We start from the raw sequence: 17655 nt of genomic DNA on the forward strand, positions 1-17655 counted from the left end.
GCAAGGGCTGAGCCCTTGGCCAGCCCTAGATAGGGCCTGGTTGGCTGGCTTTGCCCAGCCCAACCAGCCCTCCATATGGGCTGCCGTGTGCTGCTCCATCCCCCGCCATGTCAGTGCCTTTCTGTCCTGCTGGTTCTGCCCTCTGCCAGGCTCTTCTCCGGCGCCGTACAGTTCGGCACACTGCTGATGTCATCGTGCCTTTTACCTGGGACACCCTGCCAACCATGAATGCTTCAGATCTATCCCAGATCCACACATCCAGGTAATCTCTCTTTGGGCACAACCTGCCCTAGGTCCCCCTCCCCCTCGCTCTTCTCATTCGGGGGCTTACAGATGGGGAGGTGACCTTTCCAACATTTTGGAGAGTGTGTTGGGGCTGCTCTTCATCAGAAGGGCATGTGGTCGCCTACACAAGTACAAGATTACGTGATGTTGAGAGACATATGGGGATATATGAGAAAGAGATGTTGGCTGTAATTCATGCTCTTACTATCTGGAAACACTATCTTTTTAGGGGCTGATTTCACAATCAAGTGATCACCAAAGTCTAAGGTATTTATTGACTCAAACTAAGCTTTTCGAGAAGCTTATGAAATGGGAAAACTTTCTGTCCATATTCAAATTTTGAGATTCTTCAAACCCCAGGAGCACAAAATAGAGTGGCAGATGCCGCTTCAAGTGAATAATGTCACCATAGCCTATCAAATTGACCTTGAAGAGATGAAAGAGCACGATTTGCAGGACCCAAAATTTGGAAAAATCATGGAGAATACTCAGCAAGGCGAGTCGACCAGTCAGTAGTCTCTTAAGGATGGGTATCTCATGAAGGACGATCATTTGTGTGTGACCCGTAACATGCGGATGAAAGTAATGGAGGAATCTCAATAACCCCCTTGTGCAAGTCATGGAGGTATCTCCACCACTACTCAAGCTATTGAAAGCTACTTCTTTTGGCCAAGTATGCGAAAATATATCCATAAGTTTGTGACGGAATGTCTTACTTGCCAAAAGTAAAGTATGATAGACAAAAGACCCCAGGGCTGTTGATGCCACTTCCATTGCTCAAGATCCATGGGAAAGCATAGCCATGGATTTCATTTTTGATTCACCAGGATCAAAGAATGGAGATGATGGGATTTGGACTATTATTGACATGTTTAGCAAGCAAGCTCACTTCATTCTTGTCAAGAAGACCATCAAAGTGGACCACATGGCAAAGTTAATCATGGCACAGATTTTCAAGCATCATGGGCTGCCCAAGTCAATAGTAAGTTGTCGAGACCTCCGGATGACCAGCTTGTTTTGGAGACTTTATTTGATAACTTGGGGAGGAAGTTAGATTTTTCTTCTTCTTCTTCTTACTCCCAGACATACAGTCAAAGTGAGATTGCGAATTCCATGGTGCTGGATCTTCTATGGTACTATGTGTCCGAGCAAAAAGCTTAGTGGGAAGAGTATCACCCTTTACAACACCTCTCATGGTTCCATGAGAAGCCCCTTTTGAAGTGATCTACGGGAAGGTGATTTGCCACCTATTCTCAGGATGAAGAATGAGATTTTTGCGATTGATCAGTATGTTTGAGACCTTTAGACGGCTTTTTCTCAAGTGCAAATAGCCATCCAAAGATCTCAAGACAAGCATAAAAGAGTAGTAGATAAGCATAGAAGGGACCTAAATCTTCAAGAAGGGGATTGGGTACTCAAGTTTGAGAAAGCCAAACTCAAAAAGATGAAAGGGAAAGAAAAATTATATCCAAAGTTATCAACAAGTTATTATGGACCTTTTCGAGTCTGTGAGCCAACAAATGCAGTCACTTATCGACTAGAACCGCCAGAGAATTGAAAGATCCACAATGCTTTCCATGTGGGTCTTCTAAAGAAATATCAAGGACATTGAACAAGTTCAAGAAGAACCACCAAAGGTGAAAGAGATGCAGGAGATCCTCCTACTAGAGCAGATTTTGTATCACACAGATAAAAAAGGATCCAAAGGCAAGGTTGCCCATAGGTACCTTGTCAAGTTCAAGAATTAATGCCAAGTGGGTGGATGAGGAGTTCTGCTGCGAGTACCCCCGAGTTCTATAGTTGCATCAAGAAGCTTTCTAGTTGAGGTCAACTTTAGAAGCTGAGGGGATAGTTTTTGAATTTCCATAGTTGTGAAGAAAAACTTTTGGCATAGGCTCTGGAAATCCCTCAGGAATAGAAAGATCACTCTTTTCTTTTGGCTCTCTATTCATGGAGGGATTGCAGTGAACCTGTGGCTGTACTTTGGCATGCTAATCATGCATTTCTTGAACTCTCTCTTCGAAGTTGTTGTAGTTTTATTTTAAATAAAAGAGAAATGCTTTACCATCTCAACAAATGAAAGAAGGAATGGAAAGCTAAACTAGTCTCAAAACAGAAAATACAATGTGTTGAGTGATGAAACCCCCCCTACATACAATGGACAGCAGCATTGGGTGCCTAGCAATATGTAAAAAATTCCAATGCTATTATGCTTTCTGACTGGTTGACCTTCAATCTGAGGTTCCAAAATAGATTTTGTCTGAGAATCTCTCTCTCTCTCTCTCTTGGACGTTTATATATCTTTCTTTCTTTCTTTCTTTCTCTCTCTCTTGCGTAAGGCTGAATTGGGGTTTTTGCTTGGCTCAAAGAAAGTGTCACCTAATACTAGACATGAAGGGAAGAACCAACAAAAGGGGAATGTGCTTTGGGGTCGCCTTTTTTTTAGGCCAACCCTTTGAAGCAAACATTTGATTTCTCCAAACAGCTGCAGTTTACAGACATGTGATTGCAATCATGAGTCCCTTAACAAATGTTCTTAAAGAAGCTGCATACAAATTCCATTTAGCTGTTTGATCCCATTTCATCTTGCTTGTTTTCATGTCAAGTTCATGACTCTGCTTATGTGGTACATTTTCAACCTAGAATGATCCTCCTCCAGGCATCCTTTTCGAGCATACACCAGGTTAACTTTTTGGCGTCCTTGGGAGACATGCCTCCTCTTGGAGTGCAGTTCTTCACTTCCCCCTTCTTAAACCACATGCACTTGAAAAGTGAAATACTGCAATTATGGGACAGCTTTTAAGATCTTGAATGCAGTTGAGGAACATGATATTTTTCCTTCTTTGTAGAAACTTATGCAACTTTGTCACAAGTACATATTGATATGTTCCTGTCGCAATTTTGGCATTGGGACACAAAGCTCACACAGGTTTGGGGACTGTACAGAGGCTCTAAATGCTTGTAAGGGCTGCACTAAATGCGCTTATGATGCTTGTACGTCTGTACACTAACTACAGCAATTAATGCCGTGTGGGGATGTGTGGCTGTTGTAGCTGCCTGCAAAATATACAATTCTTGTATTTCTGGCTCTGTAGGAGGGATTTTGAGTGTAGTTTCAACAGTATCATGGGCATATTTTGGGTTCCAGGAACTTGTTTTTAGGCTGCATATTGTTTGGATTTTCTTTGTATATGTTCAAGTCTACAGTGCACCAGTTTGGCTGTGGAGAATTTCTGTGAACTGCAATCTTTCATTTGGGTGTTTTTTCCAATAAGCAATCCCCCTCTCCATCCTCCCAAAGCTTGTGCATGGCTCAAATTAAGTTCTTCTTTGCATAGATTATTTTTCTTTTGCTCAAGTCAAGATGTTTATTTGCGTAGCATATCAAGTTTTTGAAAATTTGGGAGTTCTTATTGTCTGTTCTTTTCCTTGCTGGGTAGGTATGTGCGAGTTGGAAGTGGCCATCAACTTGTAAGGGATCCAAAAGCCGCAAGTCGTGCTTTAGCAAGTGAAAAGGTCAGGTGGAGCCTGCATACTGCACGTTTTCGCCGTGCCAAAAGGCAGCAGTATTGCCTATTTTTCACACGTTTTGGTAAGTGCAATAAGAGTGAAGGCGAATGCCCTTACATCCATGATCCAGAGAAGGTGGCTGTATGCACGAAGTTTTTGAAGGGTACCTGCTCAGCAACAAACTGCTTATTGACTCACAAGGTAGGGATTTTTTCTGACACAGTATTTTCAAGAGAGGACTCAGCAGTTGGTATGAAGCTCGATTTGTTTTTGAACGGAGTCTACAAGGTAAACGTAGCAGTAATCTGCACACCATTTGGAACATGATTTGCTATAATGCTGCAATGTTTGGCCCTTTTTCCTACATGCTCCACAACCCCAAAGAGTAATGGAAAACTAAAAGGTATCTGGTTCTTATTTTAGATGATTTTCTGGGTGTTTTTGAGTCAGGGTTCAGTGAGGAAACAAAACATATGCGTTTGAATGTCCGAAGAGCAGTACTGCATGCTCTCTTGAAGATCAATCATAAATAGAGTTGTTAGCGATGGGCCAGAATTGCAAAGGGTTTGTGTTTGTCTGCCCTTTGAGGCTGTGACTTGTGTCTTCAATCAATCAGACAGTAAATGAAGAGATGGACTGGATTAATGAAGAATTTGTGGTTTTTGTTCGGAGGCTCATGTAATCTGGTTGCACGACTACCTGGGGTCTTTAATATGAGCATTTCTCTTGGATGATTAAGAACTCTGATAATTTCGGGGAAGAAACACCCATATAGGCTTTTGGAAACTTGATCCATTCTTAAATGCTCTTTCATTGGATTGCGAATACTTTTAAATCTCCTGTTTCACAATCATTGAATGTTAACATTCTGAAATTTTTTGTGAAAGTGGGTAGCACGGTCTGTTTTCTTTCATACCACCTAGAAACATTGCTCCAGGAGTTTGGTTGTGAGCACATGGATCAAATCCTGAGCTAGCTTGTCGTTGAGCTCTAATGTTGGTATAGTTTTTCCGCACAAAATGTTGCACATCATGCCTTTTTAAAAATACATTGCATTAAAATGAAATGAGACTGAGACTAGTAGAAATGGCTGAAAGAAGAATTTGAAGCGCACATGCAGTAGATATTCTACATTCTCATTAATTTTGCATTTTTTCTAGAAATTTGGGTTTTATAACATTTATGAAGCTGGCTTCGCTGTGCTTTGCTGTAGTCAATAGTTGCAAACAACTCTGAATGTTCAAATTTCTTTTATAGACTATGGACAAATCATGGACAATAATGTTGGATATAATGTTAGACTATGCTGATTCATGTGCTCATGCAAATTTGGGTGCAGGTTATACCTGAGAGGATGCCTGATTGTTCTTTTTTTCTTGAAGGTTAGTACAGCTAAGATGGTTTGTGGTGCTCGATTTGTATATACTAAGTTGTGTACTAAATTTCCTAATATACTGAGCTGCAGGCTTGTGTACCAATGAAGATTGTCCTTATAGGCATGTCAGCGTCAATCCAAATGCACCAATTTGTGAAGGTTTCTTGAAGGGCTACTGTGTTGATGGGGATGAGGTATGTGGGGCAACATGGTTGTCAATTTGTAAAAACATATTAGATAGGTTAAATCTTTCACTCATCTTTGAAATACAAAGTTTTTTATGAGATTTTTTCTATAACATATAGCTACAAGATTGAAAGGTGAATGAGGGTGAACTCGTAGGTACTTTCGCATGTTTGAGCAGGTTAAAGCTATACGCTTAATAGAAATATTTATTTATATCTTCTTTGAAGCTGCCGTAGCGTCAAATACAACCTTTATTATTGGATTTTATATTTTCTCATCACTTGTTGATGTTCTTCCGCATTGATGAAGACTTCTTGGGATCCAACAATCCCATTTGGACTTCCAGAGCAATCATTGTATCATCCCAACCACAAAGTCAGGTAAATGAAATATATTACTTATTAAGAAATAATGAAAGAAGAAATTTGGAATGGTATCCTCCACAAAAACAAAGAATATGACAAGGGAAGTGAGAAAATAGGGTGGAGGCCCGAGGGTCAGTACTAAGCTGTGATGCCCTTTGCACACACATGAAGGTAGAATCTGAAATGCACATTCTAAATTGCTGCAATATGAAAATGCCAATCATTGGCTATAAGTCTCTTGGAGATGGAGAGTGCACCCATGAAAATGCAACAATTAGCTGCCCAAACAATGAATCCACACAGCAGCAGGTTGGCAGATCTACAGACCAAGTTGACTGAAGGACTGGGTCAGCCAGTCTAGGGGCTTACCAAAAGGGCTCCCTTGGGGGGCAGCACCGAGTTTGTTCACTGGGCATTCTAGAAAGCTGTACAACATAAATGATGAGACAACAAAAAGGCTCTCATGGCCAAATATAAGAATGATAGATGGAAGCCACAGTAAAAGGATGCCAAGAATTCAAAGGATGACAGGGACTCTTTTGATGGGGAAAACAAAAAGAAGAGAAAAAACAAGGACAAATGCTTTTATTGCAACATGCTTACGTAGTTTGTAAAGATTGTAGAAAGAAGGCGGCTAATCAATGTGGTAAGAGATGAACTACTCTTTGTGATGACTCCATGTCCCATTGAGATTAACTTTGTAGACCCATGTGTGACCATGTATATGAAAGACATTGAAGAGTGGAGCATAGAGCTACACTTTGTGGTGGAGGTAGGAAGGCGTTTCTCAACCTTGAGATCTAAGGACTAGTCCAATACCACCTGCAGAGGTGGAGGAGCTCACTCAAAGATGGAGCTTGACGAGCTTGAAGTCAGCGGGTGAGTTGAAGTCACAAGGGGAGCATGGATACAGACTTACACAAAGACACTAAAGAAGAGGGTTCTTCTTGTTGGAATACTGAAAGGAAAGAGTAGAGTGGACACAAAATCAGAATACTTGCTTATAGAATGAAGAAGAAAGAGGTTCTTAAGTAGGCACCTCATACAAGGTCACTGACATCACTGATGACCTCAAAGCTCCACAATCATCTCCTCAATCTGCTCCTAGATTCACTCAATCATCCTATGTGGCTTTTCCACCACCTAACTGTGCTTGTGGGCACCTAACTGTGTCTCTAGCACTCACACATAGAAACATAAGGTGTGCCTGAGGCATACACCTTGAGATATCCCAACAAACCCCCCCTCAAGGAAATGCCTCAGGCTATGTCAAGGATACATCTAGTCTCATAGTTTCTCATGCCATCTCATGGTGGTCAAGGATAAAGCTATGGCTAGGTTCTCATGCTAGCAAGGGTTCCCTTGGGTGTAAGGTAAACAAAAAGGGATACAAAAAGACCTTCCAATGGTTATCTCCCCTGCATGTACATGCACACAATGTCTGCAGGAGGTACCATGGAACAAAACATACACATGGCCTACATCATAAGGTGACCAGAGGTGTTTACAAAACACACAAAACACAATAGTTTATTTTCATTCATTTTGGAGGACTATCCAGGCTGAGTACCTTGACATAAAAAGAGAGATCTGGAGCATACATAGAGATGTTTAAAATGCATAATCTTCATGGGATGCCTCATCTTGTGGAGGCAAAATATCCATGTCAAGGCAAGGTCTTACCACATGGGCAGTGTCTAGTGCCTTATAAGATGGTACTATGATAGAACAAGTGGATCTGAAAGTCATATCCTTCAAGAGAACAATTATCTTGTCATCTCTATAGTTGTGTAGAGAAGCATATCTTAGGTATCTGACCTTCATCTTTTTCTTGTACTTGGAGTCAAATAAAAGTTCCATGAGAGGGTAGATCTCTGTAGTTGCTTCCTTTTTGGCAACCATTGTTTTGGCAATCTTCAACAAGGAAGTCAGGTTGGCATTTTCATCCTTTGTAGCATAACAAGACATTGCTTTATGTTTTGGCTTTTCACATATTTTGCATAAGCAAGCCATGAGAGGCTCTAACCCAAGTATTGGGGTAGTGTCTTCTCTCTTACAGGGCTTAGAATAACAACTGAAATGCTTTAAAATATAAGCATTTAATGTAGCAAAGTCTTGTGACCAAATTTCAAACAATGATGCTTTCACTTACATGCTTCATAGAAGTGGATGAAATAAACACTTTCCAATCACAACCAGGTCTAGCAAGTCGAAACAAAACTGAAGCAACACTTGTAGTGAAGTTATTAAAAACTTCAAAAGACCAGAAATGCTAGAGTAGCATTTTATGTAGCATCATTTTCAAAAGTATGTCAAAACTGTCAAAACTAGAGAGCTGAACTTGGAGGGCTCATATCACACTCTTCAAAGCAAAAGAAAGAGGGCTTTCTGAGGCAAAAGAAAGCTGGTATACCACAGTAGATCCTCTGGGAAGAAGAGGCGAAAATATGCGTCAGGTCGCCTTCACCTTCTTGAACAAAGTCGACTGGTTTTTCTCTGTTTTCTCCTTCAATATGCAGCCATTGCTGCTCAGATTTCAGCACAAGGTAGCTCTAGGTATGGAGAAGCTTGTCCTGAAAGGAATTAGACAAAGACAGAGTAGGCGCAGAGAACTTGCAGGAAGAAGGATCAACGATTTTCGCGCAATGGCGACCAGCATCGCGGGTTATTCTCCAATTGCTTGCAGGCCGAAATTCGCCCTAACAAGAGGGATCTCCAGCAGAAAGGGCGTGGGAAATGGTTGAGGATTGAAGGAGAACAAGCTCAAGCAAATTTTTGGGAGAAGAGGGAGAGATGGTGAAGAAGAAGAAGAAGAAGAAGATGATGATGTGGTAGAAATGGGCTCAAGGGGGATCAAATGGCTCTGATACCATGTTGGAATACTGAAAGGAAAGAGTAGAGTGGACACAAAATCAGAATACTTGCTTATAGAATGAAGAAGAAAGAGGTCCTTAAGTAGGCACCTCATACAAGGTCACTAACATCACTGATGACCTCAAAGCTCCACAATCATCTCCTCAATCTGCTCCTAGATTCACTCAATCATCCTATGTGGCTTTTCCACCACCTAACTGTGCTTGTGGGCACCTAACTGTGCCTCTAGCACTCACACATAGAAACATAAGGTGTGCCTGAGGCATACACCTTGAGATATCCCAACACTTCTGGTAGGTACCTAGCTTGCTTCAAAGGCAAGCGGCACCAAACTCAGTTTCTAGGGTATGTACCCTCAATATACTTCATTCGAGATTTCAAGAGATTGCTTTGGAATGGTTGTTTCTATAGAAATTCTCAATTGGATGAAGAATGGAGGACGAAATCCTTTCATACAAATAAAGGGGGATTTTTCATTGTGGAGGTTTTCGACGCCGGCTCCAAGATTTGCTCTTGAGATTAGGGACAAAGACTTTGACAAGTTTGAGTTGCTAATCCGTGGAGGTTGATCAAGAGGCTTGTCCAAGCATGCCTAGTGGAAAGGCTAGATGATCTTGTGAAAGCCTTTATGGTGGAAACAAGGGCTCTGGAGGAGCTGATGAAGCGGTTCTTGGACAAAATGGGTATTGGATAACGATGGGTCATTGAGAGGGAGTGTTGGAAGTATAGGGTCAATGCCCACCTATAAGCCACTAGATGAGGAGAGCAAAGAGGCGTGACACCTTAGGATGTGTCACAGAGACGTGAATTTTCTAGACCTGTGAATACCTTCGGCCTCTCATCGACTAGAATTGTAAAAAGGGATAATCCAGTGTATTATTTCCATGGTCCTGGTCAAGGAGCTGAAGGGCATGTGAGGGGTAAAAATCCCACTACTAAAAATAGGTCCATGGGCCACGTTTGGCAAGCTGAAATGAGATGCTGTAGTAGTGGTATAGGTGGCAAAATGAACCAGCAGATCACCAAGCCAAGAATTGGCTATTCTAGATGAGTTAGAGGCCAGGAGCAGCCCCGAAAACGGCTGTGTTGAAGGTGGTTCTGCCACACACATTCAAGCAAGTTTTAATAATACCATTGTTAGTGCTATGGATGTTTGAGGGGAATCGTTTCGTGGTGTCGCCGGTGTATGCGGATTCAAGAATCCCAAAACACTTCCAAAATGCGAGAGCAGCTCTAAAACTGGTTGAAAATGCCTCCAGAAGTGACGAAAAACTGCAATGAATGGTCACTAATGGTCGAATTCTGCTGTAACAGCGTGCAAACCCTAAAAACGGGAATGGAACACCTCTGAAACAGCTCGTGTGTAGGCGTGTGCCAGCCAGCCAGAAAACTCCACGTGTGCAGGTGCTTGAGGCTGCTAGGTATCGACCGGCAAGCAAGGAGCGAGAGACTGCACAGACTTCAGCTCCAAGAGGCCTAGGTCTGCTCCAAGAGACCCGAACAGATGCGGCTATGAAAGGCAGGCTATGGAGAGGCTATCCGGGCAGAAAGGAGGGCAAGCAGGCTGCAAAGAGAGGCGAAATGAGAGCAGTAATGAAGGTGAGCTGTGGAGATAGTAGGCAGATGGAAACAAAGGCAAGATGAGGCAGCTGTGCAGAACCCTAATCAGGTATGAGCAGCTGAAAGGAGTAGGCAGCTAGAAACGAATTAGGGTTAGGGAGATGATGTAGGACTAGCGTGCTCTAATACCATGTTAGAAACATGGTGTGTGTGTGTGAGAGAGAGGCTAGGGAGTGAAGAAGTGATACACAAATGTGGAACTGTGAAGGCTTTCATTCATTCATCATCATCACTAAATGAGACAACTGAAGTACAAGCCTTATATAGGCTACACACTCACACACTTGCAACAAGTGCATATGGGATAAGTCCCATATTGCAATACACGTGGCACTCACACATGACTCACACATGAACTAATACTAGATCTCCCAGTACAACACAACACACATCAAATCTCACACACTCTTTGGCTATGATACCTCCAACAACAAACAGCAACTACTAATCAGCCCGATAGGAAATAGGGGTAGTCCTGGACAATGCTTTCTGGCTGCCATGAATTCTCATCCTTAGGGAGTCCCTGCCACTTGATAAGATACTCTATGAAGACCCTGTTTCGGAGCACATGATCTCTAAAACCCATGATGCGCTCCTTGACATAATAGAGGATGTGACCCTCCTCATCCATAGGTGGTAGCTTAGGAAGAACTTGGACATGCTGTCCTACGTGCGGCTTCAGCAAGGACACATGGAAAACATTATGAATCTTGGAGGTACTGGGTAGCTTCAACTCATACATTGCGGATGATCTTGTAGGGACCGTAATACCTGTGAGCAAGCTTTGTGTTGGTGTTACCTTCTAGTGAGGCATAGCGGTACTTATGGAGGTGTAAATGCACATAATCTCCTTTTTCAAAAGACAGATACCTCTTGCGTTCATCCGCATACTTCTTCTGCTTTGCTTGGGCATAGTGCATATTCTTCTTAGCCAATTGCAGAAGGGCATCCATTCTTTCCAAGTCACTTCTTGCTTGCTGATTTTTCACAGCCATGTCTGCAATTAAAGGAGTCATCCCAACCTTGCATCCATATGTTGCTTCGAAAGGGCTCATGCCGATAGAAAGGTGCTTGGTACTGTTGTAACAAAATTCAGCAAGATCCAACCACTTATCCCAGGAATCTATGTATCATGACAAAAGTGCCTCAAATATTTCTTCACCCATTTGTTCACCCTTTTTGACTCTCCATCCATCTCAGGGTGGTAAGTAGTGCTAGGTGTATGGAGAGTACCCACTGCTGTGAATAACTCTTGCCAAAAGTGACCGATAAATTGTGCATCTCTGTCACTGACAATTTCTTGAGGGAAGCCATGATGCTTAAAAACATGCTCAAATAAATGGCCAAGCAATGTGTGATGCTGAATGCTGGTATGAAATGAGCCTGTCTTGTCATTCTATCCACCACCACATAAATGCTATCCCATCCCCTCTCTGTAGAAGGCAACCCTGTGATGAAATCCATAGCTATGTGAGTCCATTTACCTTCTAGAATAGGTAATGGCTGTAAGAGACCTACGGGTAGTTTCCCATGTGGCGGAAAGCACCCTGGAGCATAGAAGCAAGGGCATCCAAAAGCTGTGCGTCCATGGTCGTTGGGGAAGCAGGACGAGTAGTGGCTGCTATCCCTCTAGTATCCTCAGTAATTGGCACTTGCTCCTGCTGAGCAGCCTCGTCACTGTCATGAATTGTCTTGTCAGCACGAGGTGCACGCTTGGGAGCCCTTTAGTTGCGCTCCTGAAAGATGTCTTGCAAGAAAGGCTGCACTATGTGCAAGAAAATCCGGAAATTGGAGGTGATGAGAAGCAGAAATATAGCCAATTATGGCTGAAGAAGGGCGGAATGGAGGAATAGCCTGGTAAAAAAAGACAGGAATGACTTTTCTTTTGGGGGGGTGGGAGGTGTTTCCAAGTCACCCAGGACTGCTAGGACACTAACTTGTTAGGACGGTTAGACCACAACTAGTTAGTCTAACTCTGCATCATGGATCTGCCGTGACCTCACTTATATAGGGGCTACTTGTGTTGTCACTCATGCCGAAGTCGACGTGGCTGGGGTAGTCACGGTGGCTTGAGGCAACAGCTCTGTCCCCATCCCCGACACCTCCCTCAACACTAATTGGCTTCGAACCTTCATTTTCCACAACGGGTAATTGGTCCCGTGAAAGCTTGCCCTTCTCACCAAATTTTGGGATCTGATATCTATTGGCCATGATAATGAAGGTAAAGAGTTTAGAGTGTCGTAGAGCACACCTGTTCTTGGAGGCTTCCAGAGCTGTTTTGGAGTAGGGAGATTATCTTTTGGGTGAAAAACTGGCTGCAGTAGCTGCACCTGGTCAGGTCAAGTCAATTTAAAGCACCTGGCTCCATTCCCTAGGTGATTTGTGGAGCTGTTTTGCTGTCTACTTGCTGGTCAACCCTGCCTAAGATAGTTTTGGAGCTGTTCTTCTACAAATCAGCCTGTTTTTATTGTTTTGGGAGCTGCTGTATCTGTTTTTTCAATAGTCTATTGCCAGTCGGCATCGTTTATGGTTGAGACTAGGACGGTATCTGATCGTCTTCGAGCCCCCAACTTTCGTTCTTGATTTCCTAAGGGGCACCCCTATCCGCGAGAACTGACCAGCCCAGGAGTGCGGGGTCCAAGGTGACCCAAGCCCCTCCCACCAAGAGTCTGGGATCGCTACCTCAATCTCTGTCATCCGGGTGCTTGCCCCTCAGGTGAGAAAGTGCATGCGCCTAGGTTGTTGGCTCTTGCCGAAAGCCTCCAACAAACCCCAAATGACCTCGTCGGGCCGCTGTCCCACTGTGCCCAACCAATGTGTGTTTGCTGTCCTAGCATACGCCTCCGAGTCTCATACCTCTGGGTGCCACATATGTGGCTGACTCTCAAACTCCTCCCTGCAGGACGGGCTGGTCCGAATGAGTCTGTTGGAAAGGCATTGCCAAACCCTAAAGAGGATCCTCATCAAGGGGGAGCCCTTCTCTATGAGGGCGGCGTCCGAAAAGATCCATCTGTGTGATTGCTGCCACCGCCCCCCTGTACGGGGGGTGTTCCTGCTGTAAGAGGAGTTTCCAGGGCTCTGTGCAGGGGGTGAGACCACAGACAATCAACTTGCCCAGGAGGGCTTTGCTCTGCATCACCGGATCAATGATACCCAAACCTCCTCTGCGGTAGAATCACTGTCTGGCAGGCGACTTTGGCTCCAATGTTTCTTTTGCCATCCGAATCTTTCCAAAGAAAGTTTTGCACCAAGCGGTGCAGCTTAGTAGGAGGCAATGTACTAGGCCGTGGCGAGGACCTGATTAACTACCAGTGCTTTACCTGCAAGAGAGAGTTTCACTGAGGTCCAGTACAGGAGCTTTCGCCCTCGCCCCACACTCAAGCACGGGGGCAATCTGTTTCTGTAATCTGCTGCTCTGCTTTAATATCTAACCCAACCTGGTAGCCAAGGTACCTCACAGTCTGCCCCTGCGGAATCCATCGAAAGCCAAAGTCCGAACCCCAATCTCGAACCTCCTGGACCCGCCTTTGATCTCGTCAAGAAGCCAATGGATTTGGTCCAATTGATTCGAGCCCCGGACGCTTTGCAGTAAATGGCTAGTGCGTCCCTCACTGCTTCTAGGATCACTGTAGTACCATTGATGAAAAGGGTTGTGTCGTTTGTGAACTCTGAGCCTAGAAGTTGCTCCTCTTGTCTGATGGGGAGCCGCAACCCTGTGAGGCCTGCCGTCTGGGAGTGTTGGAAATATCCCAAGGCCTCATCTATAAAGAGAAAGAGAAAGGTGGCGAGAGGACAGCCTTGTCGAATGGATTGGGAAAAAGGTCTCCCTTGTGTGATCGTCAATGATCACCTGGCTGGAGCTCCCCGCATAAAGAGTTGATACCCCTCGAATCCACTTGTCCAAGAAACCCAGGCGCTGCATGGTGCACTTAGTGCATATGGGATAAGTCCCATGATGACACGTGGCAGTACTAGATCACCTAGTACTACACACCAACACTCTTTGGCTATGATATCTTCAACACCCCCTTTAGAGCAAAGAGTGTGAGACCCAACATGCAGGAGTAGACCAATCCCCCCTCCACCGCAATACTGCAAAGAGAAAGTCCAACTATCCAACACCTCCTGTGTGATAGTGACGTCTCAGTCAACTTGCGAGTGGCAAGAGCAAACCATCACTCATCATCCCCCCTTACTCTGAACTGAGTGATCAATATCATCAACCAAAGTAAAAGACAATACATTCATTTTTGGGGGACAACCTAGGGCAGAGTACCTCTTATTGACTCCAAATACATTCAATTTAGAGGGACAACTCAAGGCTGAGAACCTTTATTTGACTCAACACAAACACACATAGCATCACTGATCATCATCTACCACCTCAAAGAGGGATAGATCATGTAATATAGTAGATAGAGCTTGCTCCCCAGGTCCAGTAGATGTGGTGAATATGTTCTCAAGCTTGTCCAGTGTCTTCTTGGCTGAAGTAGTGAGGTCAAGATGATGAAGTAGTTTGTTATCCAACCTCACACCAATAAGCTCGAGTGCCTTGTCATTCTTCTCATCCCAAGCTGAGACTTGTGCGGATTGATCTTCCCCAGGAGGGTGAGGCTCCATGTGTGCAAACTGAGGTAACAAACTCGCAGCACCAGATGAAGAACGAGCAAGTATGGCGGTTGGTCTAGAACTCCCAAAATGCAATAGTATACTCCACGTGTGCAAGTGGGCAGATATAGGTGGCTGTAGGTGCTCCAAATGCAAAACACAGCAAGAATAGGCTCCGAAATGCAGAACTGAACCAGAAATGGAACTCTTGTGGTCGTAGGAACTGCTTGAAGTGCTGCAGCAGGTCCGAAATCTGCAAAGCGGCTCACTAGGGCACCCCGAAGTGCAAAGGCTGGTCACCAATGTGCAAGGCGGCTCCCTAGAACAGGTCCGAAATGTGTAGCAGGACACTAGTCTGAAAATCGGCTGTAGTAGATGTGCTGGAAGCCAAGAGACTGCTTGAAAATGCCCCCAAATGACTCGAAGTGCTGCAGAGAATGCTGTCAGGTGGCTGACTACACAGCAGCAGTAATAATAGGCTGTTCTTGGTGTTGAAAACCTCCAAAACTGCTCTGTTGAAGGCAGCTATGCGGCAGCAGCTCAGAAACCCTAAACTCGATGATGGAGAGCTCCACAACAGCCTTGGGAACCACACGTGCAAATGCACCTTGCAGAAACTTCCGACCAGCAAGCAATAAAGGCTGTGAAGCAGCCCAAAAGGTCTCGTATGAAGGCGGCAATGGAGGCGGGCTGTGGACAGGCAGAAATGGAAGCAAACGGCTGAGGGAAGGAGGCAACTAGAGGCGGAAATGAGCAGGCTGCTTTGGAGAGGCGGCTGAGCAGAATTAGGGTTTAGGGGTTGTTGGAGAAGATGATGACGTGGCAGCTATAGAAGGTGGCTCTGATATCATGTTAGAAACATGGTGGAGAGAGAGAGAGAGAGAGAGAGAGAGAGAGAGAGAGAAGGTTAGAAATGATGCTTAAATGAAGAGAGAGAGAGAGAGAGAGAGAGAGTTAGAAATGAAGCTCAAATGAAGACATGACAAAAGTCTTTCATTCATTCATCAAGTATGACAAGACGAGTGAAGTACAAGCCTTATATAGGCTACTCACTCACACACTAGTTGCATATGGGATAAGTCCCATGATGACGCGTGGCACTCACACATGACTCAACACATAGACTAGTACTAGATCACCTAGTACTACACACCAACACTCTTTGGCTATGATATCTCCAACACTTTCGACCTAGTGTACGTGAGTCACTTAGCCAAGGAGCTTTCGGCCCTACTTGGGGATGATATAGACCTCACCCGCACCTCGGGCACCCTTGTCTCAATGGTACTGGACGTTGCGACGAGATCCTTTCCCTCGACCCGATCCATGCAGGTCCGAGTTGCGAAGATGTCTCAAAACCCTTGGTTCAACGACGAGTGTAGAGAAGTGACTGGAAAACATCTACAAGGCAAAAGATTCATCTACTGAAAGATCGACAAAGTGGGTAACGTAGTGAGAGCCAACCGCTGAGCTCACCTCACACGAGAGTGGGCCTTGGGTCATTTGACATCACCTGAGGTGCGGAGGATCTTTCGATGATTGGCACGCCGTAAGAGGCGAGCCTTTCTCACACACAGGATGGATGAGATTGTCAGATTTTTCTCAAGGTGGAGACCCGACCACTGGATGGGAGTTCCTATTGGAGGGGAAGCCACCTATTCCCATTACTAACCTAGGTGTGTGGCACACATATGCAGGGTCCCTCTATGATGCCCAGATGCAGAGACTGTCATACTTTTCTATGCCTAGGCCCACCACCTGTCACTTGTTCACGACACAGAATGTACGGGCTGCACTCCGCTGATTACAAATAGGAGAGCACAAGATCATGAGGGCGTACGGACTCAGCACCTTGCACATGGGCAAGAGGTCTTAGCTCCAGTCCTAGCACACAAATGTTCAACCAGGCTGTGTCTCGCGGCTTTCCATCTGCTTGGAGCACCACCACTATTGTGCCATACACAAAGCCGTATGGATACTGAGAATTACCGTACCCTCATGATTGGCCATACTTTGGCCAAGATCTATGGATGAGCATTAGAGAGGGAGCTTAGTAGTCATACAGAGGCTCGGGGGTAGTGGGCAGTAGGACAGGCAGGATTCCGGAGGCAGCATTCTAGCCTAGATGATATCTTCACCTTGAGGGCTATCATTGAGGAGGCGAGGTCTAGATATAAGAAGTCTACACATGCTTTGTAGACTTTCGGAAGGCCTTTGACACTATCCCATGATCCTGCATGATCAGGATACTACTGGAGATGCAAGTTCCAGAGACACTGAGTTGGGGAGTGATGAGCCTATATGAGTCAATCAGAGGCAGAGTTTGTGCCCTAGGTGGTCTATTAGATTTGGGTCAAGAGTACGATTGGGGTGAAGCAGGGTTGCCCCCTCTCACCCACTCTTTTTGAGATTTACATCGATGAGATCACTTCCTTCATAGATCGCCTAGGAGGCGAGGGATCATTACTGGCCGATATCATGATACACATATCACTATACGCTGATGGCATAGTCCTTAATCTCATCTTCAGCGGAGGGGTTGGAGGCCCCAGAGGTGTTCTACAGAGAGAGACTTGACAGTCAACCTTGGGGAAGACCAAGGTTATGGTCTTCAACACCTCACACGCAGTGCTCTGTCAACTCAGCTTCACTTATCGTGACGATTTAGTGGAGATAGTGCAATCCTACACATATTTTGGAGCAGTCTTCACAGGACCCCTATTCACACTATGACACATGCAGCCCATGCACGACTCACATGGGGACGGAGTGCTGTGGTCCAGCTGGAGAGATGGTGCTTCTAGGCACACTCCCAAGATACACCGATGAAGC

General features: G+C 44.7%; 1 protein-coding gene across 1 annotated transcript in view; it reads left to right on the forward strand.

Moving 5' to 3' along the window:
* LOC147883712 (uncharacterized) overlaps positions 1 to 17655 on the forward strand; it is an 81332-nt gene that overhangs the window by 60469 nt on the left and 3208 nt on the right. The window contains exons 7-9 of the mRNA XM_087398831.1: positions 3726 to 3996; positions 5135 to 5177; positions 5261 to 5364. Of these exons, the coding sequence (XP_087254957.1) occupies positions 3726 to 3996; positions 5135 to 5177; positions 5261 to 5364 (418 nt within the window). The remainder of the gene's footprint in view (positions 1 to 3725; positions 3997 to 5134; positions 5178 to 5260; positions 5365 to 17655) is intronic.

This window comes from Dipteris shenzhenensis, chromosome 27, assembly GCF_047967505.1.
Source record: "Dipteris shenzhenensis isolate YYH24624 ecotype China chromosome 27, Dip_SZ_1.0, whole genome shotgun sequence".
Lineage (NCBI taxonomy): Eukaryota > Viridiplantae > Streptophyta > Polypodiopsida > Gleicheniales > Dipteridaceae > Dipteris > Dipteris shenzhenensis.